Raw genomic sequence first — 18,909 nt, 5'->3', positions numbered from 1 at the left:
TCAACACTCAACCCTCTTGTAACTTGAAAACTCCTTTTCAACATTAATTTAGGTTCATAATGGGAAGATGTTCCTCATAAGCTGCGATAAAGGTTTTACTGTTTGTGCAACCTCTAGACACTTGAAGAGCTTCCTATACTTTTTGTTCTCTAAGCCTCTTGGGAAAGGAGTCTTATTTAACAACATTGAGATATCTGAGGACAAGACCAGATGGCATGAAACAAAATTTAGCCCTGAATAGTTTGACCAGGATTCTAAATAAATTAGTGTCAATGATAAAGAAAAAAATTAACTCATGTGGCTCTGTCATACCTTAACTCCATCACACAAGAAATATAATTTTGAAAAAAATTCAGTTTGTATAGTTACTTGCATTTATACAGATGGATACTTAAAAGAATTCCACATTGCAGATATGCATTTATTTAAGATGTGTCACAACAACAAATTAAAAAGCAAGCCATGATATTTTAAATAAAAGGTATTTACCATAAAAGGTATTTACCATAAGCTTGTAGTTATGAACACCACAGAAGCTTCGTGTTGCTTTCTGCACAATATAAAAGTTCAAAATGTCACAGTACCTATTATTTACAATGTAGATACTAATCTCTATAAAATGGTGAGCAAAATGAACAGCAAAGGAATTACAACATGATTCTGTTCAGAAAACAAGCTGCCTCAGTTTACTTCCTTATAAACAGAATTCTTATACACTATTTAAAAATAATTCACTTTTTTAAAAATAGTAAAATACACAACAGATTGATTTCTCAAGTGTAAGAAAATATGCTTAAATATATGTGCCTATTTGAAGTACAAAATATTGCTGTGTGTAAAGGATAATGGCTGTAAAACTGCTATTGAGGGTTTACAAAAATACGAAACAATTTGCATTTGTGTGTGCATAATTATACATTAGTGCAAACAAAAGCATATCTGAATTTAATGGATACAGGTCTCAAAGATTTGCAGAGGTACGTAAAACATGAAATCTTTTCAGTGTCATACGGATTGAGCCCAAGTCTCTATTAATCCTTTCCAAGCGATCTTCCAGAGCTTCCTAAAGAAAACAATTTGGAAAAGATAATACATTCAATACCATACAGTTACAAGTAGTGGTACTTCTCAAATTAATATTTTGGTACTGTCCTCATTTTCCAGTAAGGTCTTTTCTGAAGTATTAACAGCTTTTCACTAGCACCCGGATACTTGTCTACTTGAGTGGGTACTCAGGCAGCTAGTCTGCACTGACATCTGTGCTGCCACATCTTCATTGCTATTGTTCTTTGTGCTAGCTAAAATAAAGCTAGTAAGTGTGGGCCTACCAGAAGTATGCAATGTGGCAGCAGCATAAGCACACAAAAAGCAAATATAGTACTGTACTCAGTTAAACTACTAAAAAGGAGGGGAGCAGCATTTTTGTTCTGCATAGTAAAGCTTCAAAGCTATGTTAGTTCAGTTGTAAGCTTTTGAAAGAATACGTATAATGCCTTATTCAGAGTTTTGAACAATCTCCATTCCAGATGTGTTTGTAAGTCTTAAGGTTCTTCTATACTCTTAACTCAATGGTTTACAAACTGGGGTCCATGGACTGCGTCAAAAAGGGTCTGCAAAAGGTTGTTGTTGCCATAGAACAGCGGTTTTCAACCTGTGGTCCATAGATGTGTGAGAGTCTGAAGACCATGTCTAAGATTTTTCAGAGATACTCACCTCCAATTGCGCATGGAGCTCTCCTGCTCTAACTTACATCTTTATATATCAGTTAGTTTAAATGATTCTGACTGAGAATTTAAGTGTGCTTGCATGTGCATGCAAAATATGTGCAAATATATGCAAATAGCATCTTTCACACTGATGGGCATGAATACAAAGATTAAGGCAAGACAACACAACATGCAGGCCCCATTTAGGTCAGTTCTGCTGATATTAATAAAGTGCAATATTTACCCGATTTCCACCCACATGACAGCACTTTTAATGAGCAATGACAGTCCAGGAATTTAATTACTAAAATGCATAGCAGCAGAAGAACTTTATATTGACTATTTTTTGTTTTGGCTACCACCAGCGGGCTGCGTGTTGAGCTCCACATGTGGCCCATGGGCCAGGTGTTGAGTAGCCCTGGTGTAGAGTGTAATGGAAAAACTACTGCTACAAGTAGAGATGTTAAAACGCAAACAAATTATTAACCACGTAACTAATAGAATTTCTACTGGCTACACAGATACTCACAGCTCCCTGCTCCCTCCTGCCATGGCTCCCGGGGCTGTTACAGCTCCCGGAGCTGTTACAGCTCCCGGAGTTGTGGGGTTCCCAGGCCTGCTGCAGCTTTTGGAGCTGCCATGACAGCCAGTCCTGCGGTGCCATTGGGGCTGCTGCGGCTCCCAGGGATGCTGGGGCTCCCGGCAGCCCTATGATGAGTGTAACCAATGCCATTAACTGATAAGCATCAGTTTACTGGTTACCTGGTTACATTCTTACACCCCTAGTTACAATCCACTAAACCATATCCTGTTCAATAGCAAAGTAGAGAATATAAACTGGACTTCCAGTATTGGGAAATTAACTGAAAAATAGTCAGACACACAGAAATAAGTGTTTTCACCTGGTTTAATCTTGCTTGTAAGGTCATTCTTCCCCCACTACAAGGTATTCGACTTAATGCAGCCTCAATCTAGTAACACACAAAATACTGCAGCTGTAAATTCAAGAGCCAGCATAAACCTGCCTAATCTTTAATCTGCAAGAAAGTCAGGGACAGGTTAGCAATATATGTGCAGTGAGGTGCTTAGATATTGTATAGCTATATAATGTATCCTATACTACAGCATTTCTCAAACTGTGGGTTGTGACCCACTTACGGGGGGGGGGGGGGTCGCAGCTGGATCCAAGGGGTTTTTTTTGAAAAATTTTGTCTCCCTCTGTAGGCTCTGTCTGGTTTAAAAAAAAAAAAAAAAAAAAAAAAAAAGAGAGAGACAAATACCAGACGGAAGCCTGGCGGGGACAATTTTCCCCTGCCACGTCTGGCAGGGGATGGGGAGTGAGGAGCGCCACAGAGTCTAGTGAAGGGGGGAGGGGCAGAAGGGGGCAGTTGTCGGGTGCCACGCTAGGGGGGCACCGGAGCGTGCTCTGCTCTGACCAACGTGAGCAGCAGAGAACAGCTGCTGGCCATGTGATACTGCCCCTACATGCTGTGAGCTGAGGTAGCCGGGCTGCAGGAGAAGCAACTTTAAAAGTAAGAGTTTCCTCTGTGCCTGGCTCTGCGGGGGGAGGGGGGAGATTGGATTGGAACGGGCTCCCGATGCTGAGGATGCCTGCCTCAGGGGGAGGGGAGCGTACACTGGGATGGGGGGAGCACTGGGGGACCTGCGTCAGGGGGAGGAGGGAATGCACTGGGATTGGTGAGGTTCTAGGGGAGCCTGCCTCATGGGGAGGAGAGAGTGCACTGGGATGGGGGGAGGTATTGAGGGGGCATAGCTCTGAGGCAGGGATGAGTGCATTAGGATGTGGAGACTAGGGGGGGCCTGGCTCAGGGGGAGGGGTGGGTGCAGTCCCAAACTGGACAAAGTGGTGCAACTTTTGCTTAACAACTCTGGATCCCCTCCATCTACCCCCCTTTTTTTTTTGCTTAACAACTTTGGTGAGGGTGGGAGGGGGTCACACAAATTCATTTAGCATTGTAGGGGGTCGCAGTATCAGAAAGTTTGAGAACACCTGCTATACTATACAATTAATATACTCTTGACCACTCGCACAAATATCCCTTTGAAGAATAGAGAACTCTAATTTGGTGCTAGAATGGTTTAATGCACAAGCCTTTCATCTTTGAAAAGCTAGTTTAAATCTCAGCTTGTCACAAAACAGATTCACCTCAGACCCTCTCTGTCTCCATTTGTCTGCATCTCAGTTGTAGAATATGACTTTGCTCAGAAGAGTCAAAGGACTGCAATATCAGAAGTTTAGTATGCAAGGAAGACTGCTCTGTCAGAACAATGCTAGGAACTTTGCATTGGTTTGAGTCCAGGCATAGTGCAGCTATATGGCAGTCTACTAGCTTCCCTTTTACATAAATGCATTCATTCACCAATTTAGAAGAAAAATGGTTTTTACCTGTTGCTTTTCTTGTGTGAGTTCATCAAAAAGTCTTTCAGTTTCAGCTAATGTCTTAGTTCTTGATGTATACTTGAAATCAGCATCATATACTGATGGAGAAACACTTTTTTCATTTTTGTGTGGTATATTCCTCTCTTCCCAACCAGATCTCTCAGTTTCTTTCTTCATTCCAGTGTGCAAAGATTCAGTGCAAGAACTGTGTTTAACATAGCTGTCAATACCTTTACCTGAAAGCTGTCTTCCTATGAAAAGATGAAAGTAGGAAAAATAAAAAAAATATTGTTTATTTTTTAAAATTTTCCATAATATATAACAGTAGATGCAGGACACAAACTGACAAAGACATGAACATTCACACTTGAGGCTTTTATTACAAACCTACTACTGTGTTTATTTATGCCTCGTGGTATTAACAGAATTCTCTCAAAATTATGGGATTAGTTTCTGTTGATGACTGGAGACATTGCTAATCTCAATACTACAATATTAATTTGGTGGTATTTATTTAAATATTTAATGTAAATAATGACAAACATTTCACTGTAGCCTCTAAGTATTCTATATTATTGTTAAAGAATTAAAACACAATTGACTATAAAATATTACATTTAAAATTAATATAAATGATATACAGTAAAACTCCAATTGTCCGGCATCCAGTGGTCCGGCACTCCCGATAGTTCAGCACCAACTGGAACCTGGAACTGCTCTGGCCAGCCGGACAATTGGAACTGCTGTGAGCCCTATGGGCGTTCGTGGATGGTAAAGGGAAGGGGAGAAGCGGGGAAGGGGATTATACCCCTGTGACAGGTCTGCTGGGACCCGCAGTGTGTCCGGCTGGGGGGTGGGCGGGGAACAGCGCAGCGAGGGGCGAACCCTCCACCATTTTGCAGGAAGGTGGGGGAAGCCCCACACCTCTGCCAAGAGTTTCCAGGAGGGGAGCGGGCTCCCTACCCCCCAGACTGTAGTAGTTATCGCCAAGCAGGAGAGTGAGGGACAGTGCTGTGGGACCAACCCGGCAGCACCCCAGCTGCTCTGCTCTGCTGCGTATCCGCCGCTCGTCAGTTTCAGCAGCAGCAGCGGCAGATGTGGGGAAGTGGCAGAGCAGGGCAGCTGGGATGCTGCTGGGTTGGTCCCGCAGCGCTGCTCCTTGCCCCCTGCTTGGTGCCTGGCAGCACCCCCGCTACTCTGCTCCGCCGCTTCCCCAAGTCCGCCGCTGCCGAAACTGATGAGCGGCGGACATGTGGTGGAGCAGAGCAGCTGGGGTACTGCCAGGGTTGGTCCCACAGCACCACCCCTGATCCCCCTGCTCAGCAATAACTACTGCAGTCTAGGGGATGGGGAGCCCGCTCCCCTCCCGGAAATTCTTGGCGGCAGTGTGGAGCTTCCCCTGCCTTCCTGCAAAACGGCGGAGGGTTCACCCCTCACCACACCATTCCCTGCCCACTCCCCAGATGCTGTGCAGGTCCCGGAAGACCTGTCACAGCCCCCCTGCCGGAGTACCACCCGATACTCTGGCATATCTGATAAACCACCTAGGTACCAAACGTGCCGAATTATCGGAAGTCTACTATACATTCAACATGTATAAAAGATAAATATACATTCAGTAGTTTAATATAAATGTGGTTAAAATAAGATTTGCATCCATCAATTTAAAAACTAATTAAATAACTTTATTATTATAATTACCCTTCACTATTTGCATGCAATACTTACTAATAGAATATTTATTAAAGATACTGAATACACATATTGATATGGCTCCTCATAATATATATATTACTTAACTAAATTAGAATTTAGGACACTTATTTCCTTTCTTCTTATTTTTCAGTTGAATTATTTATATTCTATTGTATATGCACATGTATAAAAATCAAATATTTATTCTATTATTGTAATTACATTTAGTTATTGTAAAATACAGACTAAGCTTTATTAGAAAAAAATTGTCATGATTCCTCTTATCTAACTCAGTGGAAACTATGCAGAGGAAAAAGGTCACTTTAGAACAGGGGTGGAGTACCTCACACCTGGTGCCTAGATCTGGTCCCTACGCCTCAGGGCCCCTCAGCATTGAGGAGTCTGTGCAAGTACTCCAGTTCACTCTCCCTGCCCGCTGCCCCACCGTGGGACTGGAGCACACAAAATCTACTAGTCTGGGCTCCACCTAGCCTCTGGTGTGGGAGGGAAATGTGGGGAGTGTCTTTCTCCTTCTCAGTCGGGAGCCATTTTATTGAGGGTTTTTTTGTTTTTACTTCTCACTTGCATTGTGTGCGGCTTCCAATTGATTTTTCTGTGGGTCAGTGGCCCCAACCCAAAAAAAAGGTTCCTCACCCCTGCTTTAGGAGGAAAAAATGAAATTAAAAAATAATCATAATTATGCCCATTCTGACAAATTACCTTCTGTATCATCTAGCGAAAGAAACTGGAGTCGTTTTCTTGGATTGCTATGTTGCAGTGTAGACGTAGGAGCAATTTCCAAATCATCCAGAAGTATATTGAATCTACAGAATGATGAGGGGCGAGTGGTGGAAGAAGAGTGTACTTGTTAGAAAAAACTATTATAAAATAATTTCTATCTTTTTATATTTTGATTTATTAAAAACAATTTCCTCTTCAATGAAAAATGCAATCCCCTGGATTCTCCTAATTACAATCAATTACATTTCTCCTAATTACAATCAAATAATGCCCTCAGATTCTTTTGTTTCCATATATCAAAGATCTTGCTTCATGCAACCTGCTTCTTTCTAAAGAAGGAGGCCAGACTTCCATTCTCAAGAGAGTGAGTACTTCAATGTTACACTTAAAAGTGATGTTGAACTTCCCTTTTCCTCCTTCTTATACATGCCTACTCTGTAGTCCACCTCCAGGTTCAGAATGCTATCTCTGCTGCTCTGGCAAACTCTGCTAAGCAGGATATCCAGTGTACTATAAAGAGAATCCTTTGTTTTAGTAGTAAGGTTAGTCTCCACACAATTTTTTATGGGGAGTGAAAAAGAGTTCTAAATGCTTACTTTCTTTTACACTTTTTTAAAGCAGGTGTCACTTGTATCCCGGCATACTGACCCAGAATTTCAAAAAGCAAACTTAACTTTAGATATATGTCCCAGTTATGCATACCCTTACTTAAGTGATCAGACCTCTTTCTCATATGAATATTTCACATTTACTGTGATTTACTAGATGATTGAGCTATAAAAGGAGCAATCAAGGACGATAAAACCATTGCCGAGAAACTAAATGATTTCTTTGCTTCATTCAGTCTTCACGGCTGAGGACGTTGGGGAGATTCCTGAATCTGCACCTTCCTTTGTGGGTGATGAATCTGAGGAACTGTCCCGGATTGAAGTGTCATTAGAGGAGGTTTTGGAACAAATAGAAAAACTTAATGTTAACAAATCTCCGGGACAGGATGGCATTCATCCAAGGGTTCTAAAAGAACTTAAATGGGAAACTGCTGAGCTATTATCTGTGGTTTGTAACCTATCCTTTAAATCGGCTTCCGTACCTAATGACTGGAAGGTAGCCAACGTGACACCAATATTTTAAAAGGGCTCTAGAGGCGATCCTGGCAATTACAGACCGGTAAGTCTAACTTCAGTACCGGGCAAATTAGTCGAAACAATAGTAAAGAATAAAATTGTGAAGCATGTAGAAGAACATAATTTGTTGGACAAATGTCAACATGGTTTCTGTAAAGGGAAATCCTGTCTTACTAATCTATTAGAGTTCTGTGAAGGGGTTAACAAACATGCGGACAAGGGGGATCCAGTAGATATAGTATACTTGGATTTTCAGAAAGCCTTTGACAAGGTCCCTCACCAAAGGCTCTTGTGTAAATTACATGGCCATGGGATAAGAGGGAAGGTCCTTTCTTGGATTAAGAACTGGTTAAAAGACAGGAAACAAAGGGTAGGAATAAATGGTAAATTTTCAGATTGGAGAGGGGTAACTAGTGGTGTCCCCCAAGGGTCAGTCCTGGGACCAATTCTTTTCAACTTATTCATAAATGATCTGGAGAAAGGGGTAAGCAGTGAGGTAGTAAAGTTTGCAGATGATACCAAACTGTTTAGGATAGTCAAGACAGAAGCAGACTGTGAGGGACTCCAAGAAGATCTCACCAAACCGAGTGATTGGGCAACAAAATGGCAAATGAAATTTAATGTGGATAAGTGTAAAGTAATGCACATCGGAAAAAATAACCCCAACTATACGTACAGTATGATGGGGGCTAATTTGGCTACGACAAATCAGGAAAGAGATCTTGGAGTTATCGTGGACAGTTCTCTGAAAACTTCCACACAGAGTGCAGCGGCGGTCAAAAAGGCAAATAGGATGCTAGGAATTATTAGGAAAGGGATAGAAAATAAGACCCAGAATATCTTACTGCCCCTGTATAAAACTATGGTACGCCCACATCTTGAATACTGTGTACAGATGTGGTCTCCTCACCTCAAAAAAGATATTTTGGCCTTGGAAAGGGTTCAGAAAAGGGCAACTAAAATGATTAGGGGTTTGGAACGGGTCCCATATGAGGAGAGGTTAAAGAGACTGGGACTTTTCAGTTTAGAAAAGAGGAGACTGAGGGGGGATATGATAGAGGTCTATAAAATCATGAGTGGTGTGGAGAGGGCTGATAAAGAAAAGTTATTTATTAGTTCCCATAATAGAAGAACTAGAGGACACCAAATGAAATTAATGGGTAGCAGGTTTAAAACTAATAAAAGGAAGTTCTTCTTCACACAGCGTGTCGTCAACCTGTGGAACTCCTTGCCAGAGGAGGCTGTAAAGGCTAGGACTATAATAGAGTTTAAAGAGAAGCTAATTTCATGGAGGTCAGGTCCATAAAAGGCTATTAGCCAGGGGGTAGAAGTGGAGTCCCTGGCCTCTGTTTGTCAGAGGCTGGAGAGGGATGGTAGGAGACAAATCGCTTGATCATTGTCTTCGGTCCACACTCTCTGGGGCACCTGGTGCTGGCCACTGTCGGTAGACAGGATACTGGGCTAGATGGACCTTTGGTCTGACCCAGTACGGCCGTTCTTATGTTCTTATGATAAGATTATTGCCATGAGTAGGAACTATTCACAAAAGTATGAGTATGCTGGATTAAGTCCATAAATTGTATAATTACTACCAGAAAATAAGCCTTGCCCTAAAATTAGTAAATACAAAAATGTGTACCTCGTCATTGTGTTTTCATTTTTGCCAAGCAAGTGGCTAAATCCTGGAGACAGGTTCTCTCTTGGAGATCGTTTTGGACTGTATGTCACAGACACAGGTGCCAGCATTATCTCTCTTCTTGCTACATAGGACAAAAGATTTAAGTATCTAAATTTTTCCTATGTAAAGAGCTTTTCTTAATGTACTTTGATCCAGGATCCAAAGTCTTAAAGAATGATTTTCAAAGGTCTTCATGAAGTATTCACCATTCAAATCCTATAAAGTATGAGACACACTCACAAATGACAGTAAGGTTACAGCTTTCACATATTCTGTATCTAATGTATGCAACATTTTTTTCAGAAAATTCATGATAAAAGGGTGAGAATCTTATCTTTTAAATGTCCTATCTTCAGCTGTTTATAGCACCACTTTCCGTTATTTAAATACATTTCATTTTGAAGTAACAACACAACACCTGTACACAAAAATGCTTACTTGGTGTGTTTGTCTTCCTGTTTGAAGGTGGGAGGGATGATGACCTCTGCCCACTAGGTGAGCTATATCTTTTTGGTCTTTGTTGATCTTTGCATTTCTCTGGAGACCGATGGGCACTGAAAGTGCTTTCATCAAATCCAACTGTATGACGTCGATTTGATGTCTCTGTAACAAAACAAACATATTCAAATTAAAATTTACATTTATATTACACAGTATATCAAGGATTCTCCTTCAGTCAGTGCCCATATAACCTACTGTACTCAAAACTGTAATTGTTCCATCTCAGCTGTTTCCCTATCAGTATGCTTGTGTTGTACTAACCAGTTATACATGCTTAAGTCCTGATCCCACTAGAAATTGAGCAGTATTTGAGATTCACTGAAGTAAGATGTTAACCTGACCTATGAGAAGAGCTGTTCTGAAGCACAAGTATAGTAGAGAAGATCTGAATTTACAATGAGGTTTAACAGGACAAATCTGAGCAAGTGAGAAATAGCACAGGCTTAATAGAAACATGAGACAGAAAGCATAAGTATCTTGAGAGACAGGGGACACAGGAGTTAGGACAGATCCTAAATTTTCAAACCTAGATGTATGAATTTAGGCTCCATATTTTTGGCTTCTGAGTAAAGCCTAATGTAAAGAGGTAATTAATACATACCACTCCAGCATCACTGCAGAAGAGATTAAGTCTGTTCAATCATACAGTACACACAAGATTTCATTGCAACATTTAGACATTACACTACAAAAATCACACGTGGGTACAAAGATCATAGGAATTTAGTTAAAACCCAGTGTATATAAATTTTAGCTAGACAAAAGGCACTGAAATAATTTAACTAACATGATATCACAGAGAAATTCTTGCATTTCTACTATTTTAAACAAGTCATTAAGCTTTACTTTTTCAGGTTTTGTTAGGAAACTCAAAGGCTCTTTGCAAAGCTACAAATTTTACTCTGTTACCTGAGCCAGACTAATTCCAATCCTTTGAAATAAAGGAAGGAAAAATAACAAAAAATATGAGATTTAGATTATACAAATCAAGATAAATCCAAGAATATAAATAAATTTACTAGTTGAAGTGTCTTCTTTTTCTGTCTGTGTTCCCCAACTTTTAAATGCTTTTCCTTCAAGTTCTTTAAGGGCTCTCATAATTGGTGTGTCCGGTGCTTCATTTTCTTTTTTTTCAATTACATATGTTGTAGTGTCTTCTTGTGAAGAGTCCTTTTCTGGAGGAGAATGGTCCCTTAAATAATATATGAAAGCTACATGAGGAACCAAAATTGCAGTATAAAGTAGACTATCCAAACATCAGCCGAGTTAGAGTTAATACTTTAGAGTTTGCTAGTACAAAGTATTGTGTCACCTTACAAAAATCAAAACGGAAATTCTTATAATATTCTTTATTTCATCCTAAAAAATCTGACATTTAAATATTAATTATAGGGAGAAAAGAGCTTCCAAATCCAAGCAATGGTGGAAATGAGTGAAGTTTGGTGAGCTAGAGCTATCCAAACATCAACTCTGTAAAATCTTAAAATGAAATATATGCTTACAGAACTGAGACATTTACAAGGAACAAGAGAAACTACTAAAAAGACAGAGTGCCATCTTCATCAAAACTGATGTCTGCAAAACCAGCAGAGTGGCCAACTACCATGCCTGTGCATTTCTGATAGAGAACTCCTTTGCTGAAGTGGAACTCATCAGAGGGTAGAAAGGCAATGGCAGTTTGTCCGTGAACAAGACATACCTATCAGGTCTCTTCAAGGTCCAAAAGACCTTTGAGTCCTAGGAAAGTCCCTGCTTGTTTCACAGTAGATTAGTTGGTTCCTTCAAAACATGCACAGCACTTTAAGCAATGGATAAATACTTTAGAACTTTGGTAAATAAATGCAAACATAAAACTGAAGAATAATCATTCTTAGAGAAAATTATTAAAATTATTTCTAAAATCAGAAATTGCACAGATATTTCTTAGATCACGACGGCTTTGATTCTCCACTATGTTAGAGTGGAGGATGGTGGTTACAGGAAGCTATATTACCTAGAAGGAATGTAGGTTTCCTCCAGTCTGTTATCCATATTGCATTCTTGATTTTCTAATGGTTGGCCTGTGAAGATTGAATACTCTGCTCCTGATATCAACCACTTCCGTCTATTTACATCAGAAGCTGTCAGCTTGCTATTGGAGTGAAAAGCATCAGGATTATTAAATGCTCAAAATTTTGGTTTTGAAATAAAAAAAAAACTAATAATACTTATACTAGCCAATGAAAATACAAATCTTAAATTCCAACACACAATTACAAATTTGTAAATATTTGGAGAAAAAAAATGTACTTTTTCCCACAGATCTATACTGCTGTACAAAAACACTTGCTTTTCTCATGTAAAGTGCCAGATACCAAGTTAGCTTCTTCTCAAAAATTTTGAATGAATTTTACAAAACTAAGATACAATAGCACCTGAGGTGAATCTGCTGGTTTAAAGCCTACAACTCTTTTCTTTTGTTTCATCTTACCTATTTCTTAAAAAGAAAAAACACAACTAATAATACAGAGGAGTGATGAATAAAGAGGCCACCAACTATTTTAAACTGAAAAATTTCTGATTAGAAATACCAAAAAGTTATTTTATATATAGATTCACTAAAAAGGCACACAAAAATGAGACCAGTATATTATTCACATAATACCAAGAATAATAATTATATTTCTTTAAATCTATCCTGCTGGGTTTTTTTAATAGTATGATGCTCTAAGTTTGCTATCAGTTGCTAAGGCCTGATTTCATCCCCAGTTTAACACTGACTTCACTAAATTGCAACTCTTCCCTACACCAGTGGGGGCAAATCTGTCCCAAAATGTTTAACTCTACATTTTTTCCATTTTGGAGGAATCCCATTTTTATATCTATTCAACAAGTCCTCAATAGAAATTGTCCCTCTGAGTTGCTAACAGGTAAATTTCTTAAGCTCCATAAGAAAAAAATTGAGATTCAAGAAAATACTGCTATTATAGATCACATTGGCTCTCTAAAGTACTTCTATATCAGAATGTACATAACAATGGATACTCCCAAAATGTATGCATTAGATAAACAGGCAATGCACACCACAGCACTAATTAAAAGTATTATAGTAAAACTCCAATTGTCAGGCATCCAGTGGTCCAGCACTCCTGATAGTCCAGCACCAACTGGAACATGGAAGTGCTCTGGAGCTGCTCTGCCCCCAGCTTCCCCAAGTCCACTGCTGGTCAGTTTCAGCAGCGGCTAACTTGGGGAAGTTGGGGGCAGAACAGTTGGGGTGCTGCCGGTTGGTCCCGCAGCGCCGCCCTCTCCCATGCTGCGCAGTTCCCTGCCAACCCCCACCCCAGTCCCCTCATAGCCCCCCTTCTAGTACTCCGGCATAGCTGATAATCTGGCACCCCCTGGGTCCTAAAGGTGCCAGATTATCAGAAGTTTACTGTACATTGAAACAAAACAGTAAGCAATGATCTAATATTTCTATAATTTAAAAGGAATTTTGATTATGGTAAAACTTTTCAGGCTCTCTTTATATATCAAAGGAGCAAAGCATGCCCATCCCAGTTTTGCCCCTCTTCTAGAAAAGTTTGCCCTCTAGTTTTCACATAAATCTAAATTACACTTGTAACATTTTATTTAAAAATTTTTAAAAATTCACATCTACTCTTGATTCAAAGTACTAAAGGTACAATAACACTGAGCCTGTATAGTTCAATTGCAGGTTCAGATCTTATACTTTCTACTGTTTACCTTTACTCACAAGGATAATCCCCAAGTACTAAGTAATATCAGTCAAGTAACTGAAATCACTTATAAGAGTAAGGATTGTACAGGTAAAGCTTGCAAAACTGGATGCCCATATTATTTTATCTTTTAATCATTTTCCAGTGTATAATATGGTGGATTACATATTGTGTCTTCCAATTGCTACTGTCCAACATTAAATAATCCGTTTTTGCCAAAACAGGCAAACTGCTTAATAAAACACATCACCCATTTTTTCACGTGATAAAATATTCACTTACTTGGCATGACTTGTTTTTGAATGACTTTCAGTAATATGGCGGAGTTTCAACATATTTTCATGTTCTACCTGCTTGATCTGAGCTTCAAGTTTTGAAATTGTTCTAATGTAGAAGTAATGAAGACATATTACCAAGAGATTTAAAAGAAGTTTAAGATAATGTTATTAGATTTTAAATAGCATTAAAATATAAGGATTTTTAATATATATCCTTGGTGGAACTTAGGTAGAAGTAGCATAAACAGTATATAAAAATTCTTCACTATACATGATCCCAAGCTCTGTCAATTCAAAGATTAAACAACATGAATGGAGGACAAGAAAAAAAAACATTACTGTGGAATAATTCCAACCAAGTGTAAAACCATTTAAAATACCAATAATATTACATGGGTTCTATCTGAATGAAATCTATTTTTTTACATTAGCTCCACCCTAAAGAAAAAATAAACAAACCCTTTCTCCATCTCAGAAAGGTGGTTTTCTGTAAAGGACGTCTCTGTTCTGGATTTAATGGGTTGCTCCTCGTTTTACGTGTCATTCAGATAATTTGCCCTATCTACTCCTTAGACTTTTCATAGACTTTTCATATCATATCTCTCTCCTTCCCCCCTCTCCCCCACAGTAGCCCACACCTTCAATTAACCAAACCTTAAGAAAAATTCTGTTAGGCCTGCATTCAGAGTTAAAGTGAAAAACTCCCAACCTTACAGGATTCTAGATTGGTGGACTGTGATACAGATATGCCCAGGCATTCCCAGACAGGTATACTGCCTCTGTGTCCAACCATTTCTCAATATTTCACCAAAGAGGCTGTAAGTGATCTCTGTTTAAAACTAAGAATTAGCATGATGTCATGATGAACATCATGATTATGAGATGTAAAGGAATTAAGAGAGACATAAAATGCAGAATATGAGCGTTCAAAACTATGTATCTGAAGTGACATGGGAGAATCATGAAATGAGGTGTACCGCTTCCACAGAGGCAGTGGATTGGTGTAGTTTACAGGTGTCCAACTGATAAAAGATGAGACACTCAAGTGTATCTAAGTGGGGTGTGTGAAATTCCTAACCTGAATTGGAAGGCTTGTAGAGTACTGAGGAAGTAAGGATGTTAAATTTTGTTTCAAAGGAGCAGCACCGAGGAGCCTGGAGTCAGATGGGGACTTCCCAGCTGACCTTGGGTTCCGTGCCGCATTTTCCCAGAACTTGGGGTCAACTGGGGACGCCCCAGCTGATCTAAGGTTCCACTGAAACACCGCACAGAGCCCAGGTCCCCAGCTGACCTTAGGCTCCACAGTGCTGCCCCTTTGAATGCCAATTTCACGTTTCAAAGGGGCAGTGCCACACAGCTGATCCCCAGCTCAACTGTACGGCGCTGCCTCCTTGAATACCCCTTCTTCCCCCGTCCCGCTTTGCTGACTATCTAATAGAGGCAGCAAGGGGGCGAAGGGTAATGACTAGTCAATTGTCTATCCAATAAGCATTTGCTTATCATATAGTCGACTACTAGTCAACTAGTCTTTAACATCCCTAGTACAGAGCCAACAGCCAATAGCTGGGGAAGCTTTCCTAGAGAGTAGGAGGCAAAGACAAGGGTTTCTTAAGCTGTAACGAGGTGGTACTGATCCACTTTATGTATCACTGAAAAATTTCACTTGGATCCCATAATAGAAGTATAACTTTCAGACAGGAAAACAAAATCTACTTTCCTATTAAGGATGCCCCAATCTGGAGTAATCTATGTCCCAGCAGTTCTTAGAACCAGATGAGAGAAATAGACAATGCAAAAGGAACGCTAGACTGAACTGACCCTGACTCCTGTTCTCAAAACACAGCATACAAAGAGAGCAAAGGCACCACAATCTTCACAACAATACCTAAAAAATATTGTAGATAGATGTCAAGTAAATGACCAGTAAATTTATTTTAAACAGGTGGATACCATGCCAGCTTGGGATGTCTCTACACATTTTCTCATCTTAAAACTCTCAAATGCTTAATGAAAATGTTCTTAATTGAGGAATGAATTCAAAGACCAAGCAGGAGACTTTCTCCTCCTCCTTTTTCCCCACTTTTTTTATGACCCACAAAAAAATAAAGAAGAATTTTGACTTCCTAAAAACCTGTGATTTATACAAATTTATAAAAGGGCTATGACAACATTTTAAATTGTCATAAATTCTCTCTCTTTGGCTAGACTGGCTTCAGACAATCCAATGTAAAGTTAATGGCTTAGCAGAAATGAAATCTAGAATTGATTGGGAGATGAAACTGGTAACCATCCTAAGAGTTGTGAAAAACAAACAAAATGTACATGAAAAATTGTAATTTCCCCATCTCTCCTGATCTTTCTGACTTGAAATGTTCAGGTGAACATGGGAGGGAAAGAATGAATGACAGCATCTACCCATACAAGAGAAACATAGTGAGTCATCTTCCAAAAAAAAAAAAAAAAAAAATCAGCTCAAAGAGATCCTGTGAGAGCCATATCAGAGCTTTCCCAGATTAAAACCCCTTTTCCCATGCCCCCGTGGGCATCCCTGAATTCTCTGTTTAACAGGCTTGCAAGGGAACAAGTGAGCAATCTGCGATGAAAACTTTCAGCAGTCTGTAGCCATGAACAATACTGGCTGGACTTTGGCCCTAACATTTCTCTCTTGATGGTCATGTTTCCTGCCTATCCAGAAAGTGCAAATTCAATGGACTGCAGTTCTATCAGCCAGGAAGGAGAGAGGTTCAGACAGCAGGAGGGACAGACATAGGAGGTATTTCTTCTGATCTATACATGGAATACCTTCCTGACCTTTATTCATGCCTAGATTAAACAAATTACTGTCAGCATCCACATTCTTGAAAACCAGAACAAAGACAAGCAGAAGACAAAGGCTTTTGAGGAAAAAACTGTAGCATGGAAAGCTTGACCAATGGGTTGGCTGAACTGAATGACAACGGAATGGAGATGAGCCCATTCATTCCAGATTGGGAGGAGGTTCTGATGAGGAAAAATGTTTATAAAATTTTGTAAATTAAGGCTCTTATACTCTGTGCAATGTAATGTAAAATAATTCAATATCTGTAGAAAGGTGCTTCATTAATTTTTACAAACAGCGAACAGATCTAACAGAGAACAAATCTAAAGATCAGCAGTACATTTTATTATCAAGTAGTAAATGTTTAATGCATTATAACCTAGATTCACATTATTAAGATAGTACTAAAATGCTTTCACATTTTACCTTTTCAAATCAGAAATCTGGGTGTTTGCATCAAGCAATTTATTTTCAGTTGCATTCAATGTATCCTATAAAATACACAAAAGGAAAAAGTGAATAGTACAGACCCTTTATGCCCTAGTCTACACTAGGACCGCAGTCCGAAATAAACATCTCCCCACCCCAAATTCCAATTAATAAGTCGTGCATCCACACTACAAAGCCTGTTATTTCATAATACCCGGCCACGGAATTCGAATTCTGTAATCCTACTTTTCATCAGGAATAATGCTAATTCCAAACTTGTAATTTTGAAATAACATTAGTTAGATGCTCCAGTGTCGCTAATTGGCCTCTGGGAGGCCTCCCACAGCTCCCAAAGGTGTTTCGTGGGGCTCTGAGTCTGAGGTAGTGTGTCCACATTAATGGAGCCTGCCTCAGACTAATTTCAATGCTTCCCCATAATGAGAACATGCCATTTCGAATTTGTTAAATTGGGAATTCATAAGTCAAATTTAGTAATTTAATAATAATTTCCTAGTGTGTACATGGCCTACAGGAAAAAATACATTATTTCATCTATATTGAAAAATTATAATGTATGTCACCTTTTTATTTGAAAGGGAGCTAAATGCTTAGATTTCAATTTGTCTTTGCAATACCCTTGTTGTCTAGGATTAGAATATCATATAAGCAAAAATATTTCCTTTTTCATCTGATACACTGTAAACTCTATGTTCTTCCTCCTTGTATGACACTGAAAACATAGTATGAACCCATTCATTAAAATCCTTTTTAAATAAATACTTAAATATTTAATTAATATGTATTTCTGTGCCATCATGATACATTTGGGCCTAACACTGGCTGTTCAAAACTTTTCCCCTCCTTCGGTTCTCTTGATTCAAATATTATCCTCTCACTTATCAATGGATAGCTGATGAGTCCAATATTGTCACACGTAAAAATTTCAATAACTTTGAAATAAAATTCACTAATACTTACCTTTACTCTTTCATGTTCTTTTCCAAGGGATTCGTATTCTCCAAGAAGCTAAAAGAAAAAAAACTGCAAGTATTAAAATTAAAATATCATGGAAAACTAAACTCATAAAAATGTAGCATATTTGCTTCCTTACACGAGGCTAAGGCTAGACTATGTATTTCTAATTGTAAATGTAGGATGCAGATACAGGAGAGAATTGTGACTTAGGAGAGTTACATTTCTCTCCTTGGCTCGCTGTTTGGTCTACATTCATAGCAGACTACGAATAAAAAGTTGCCACTGAGCAGGACACTTTCAAGAACATCTACATTATTTAAGACATATTTAAGCCCTTAGATGCACTGCTTTGGTGAGTCTTTAAGAAAGGGTTTGAAAGTGGTCTTTCACCGTAGAAGGGTATTATTGAATAATATGAAGAAATAATTTTTTGGGAGTTGTTCTTAACAAATTCAGGTTTATTGATCAATAGAATTGTCTCTATTCAAGAGTTAGCCCTTTTTATTGCTCACTGCTGTTTTGGTTTTAAATCCACTTTTTTTCTTTCTATTCCCAATGGCAGGCATATTTTTAAATATTCAGGGTATATATAAGAATACACAAACTGGGTAAGTCCAGAAAGTTAGATTTTTGCTAATAGGTTTTATTCCTAAAATACTGGCAGTCCCTTTTGCTTGCATGAATAATGTTAACAATTTGTTGATTTGTGTATTAATCCTTGTGTGCTTTAGCATTTACTCCTGGAGGAATTCTGTGCCACTGAGTATTGCAGAATGTGCATAGAAGTTAATTCTGTGTGTGCAGAATTTCTTTTTTCCCCCTCCACAGAAATGGGATTCAGAGT

At 39.0% G+C, this 18,909-nt stretch overlaps 1 protein-coding gene across 9 annotated transcripts in view; it reads right to left on the bottom strand.

The window, feature by feature from the left end:
- Positions 1-929: 929 nt before the first annotated feature.
- Positions 930-18,909, bottom strand: part of MPHOSPH9 (M-phase phosphoprotein 9) — a 73,114-nt gene continuing 55,134 nt past the window's right edge. For 8 of the 9 annotated variants that reach the window (XM_075898552.1, XM_075898560.1, XM_075898557.1 and 5 more), the window contains 11 exons: positions 18,069-18,116; positions 17,088-17,152; positions 13,848-13,949; positions 11,840-11,977; positions 10,866-11,038; positions 9,784-9,948; positions 9,307-9,427; positions 6,523-6,626; positions 4,114-4,358; positions 2,609-2,677; positions 930-1,063 (listed from right to left, as the gene is read on the bottom strand). In XM_075898552.1, the coding sequence (XP_075754667.1) occupies positions 962-1,063; positions 2,609-2,677; positions 4,114-4,358; positions 6,523-6,626; positions 9,307-9,427; positions 9,784-9,948; positions 10,866-11,038; positions 11,840-11,977; positions 13,848-13,949; positions 17,088-17,152; positions 18,069-18,116 (1,332 nt within the window). In that variant the 3' untranslated portion in view covers positions 930-961. Of the gene's footprint in view, positions 1,064-2,608; positions 2,744-4,113; positions 4,359-6,522; positions 6,627-9,306; positions 9,428-9,783; positions 9,949-10,865; positions 11,039-11,839; positions 11,978-13,847; positions 13,950-17,087; positions 17,153-18,068; positions 18,117-18,909 lie in introns of those variants that run through there. The other variant, XM_075898554.1, reaches the window with a different exon arrangement.

This window comes from Pelodiscus sinensis, chromosome 15, assembly GCF_049634645.1.
Source record: "Pelodiscus sinensis isolate JC-2024 chromosome 15, ASM4963464v1, whole genome shotgun sequence".
NCBI classification, from domain to species: Eukaryota; Metazoa; Chordata; order Testudines; family Trionychidae; genus Pelodiscus; species Pelodiscus sinensis.
Note: the sequence above shows the minus strand (reverse complement) of the source record. Positions and strands in the feature narration are given on the sequence as shown.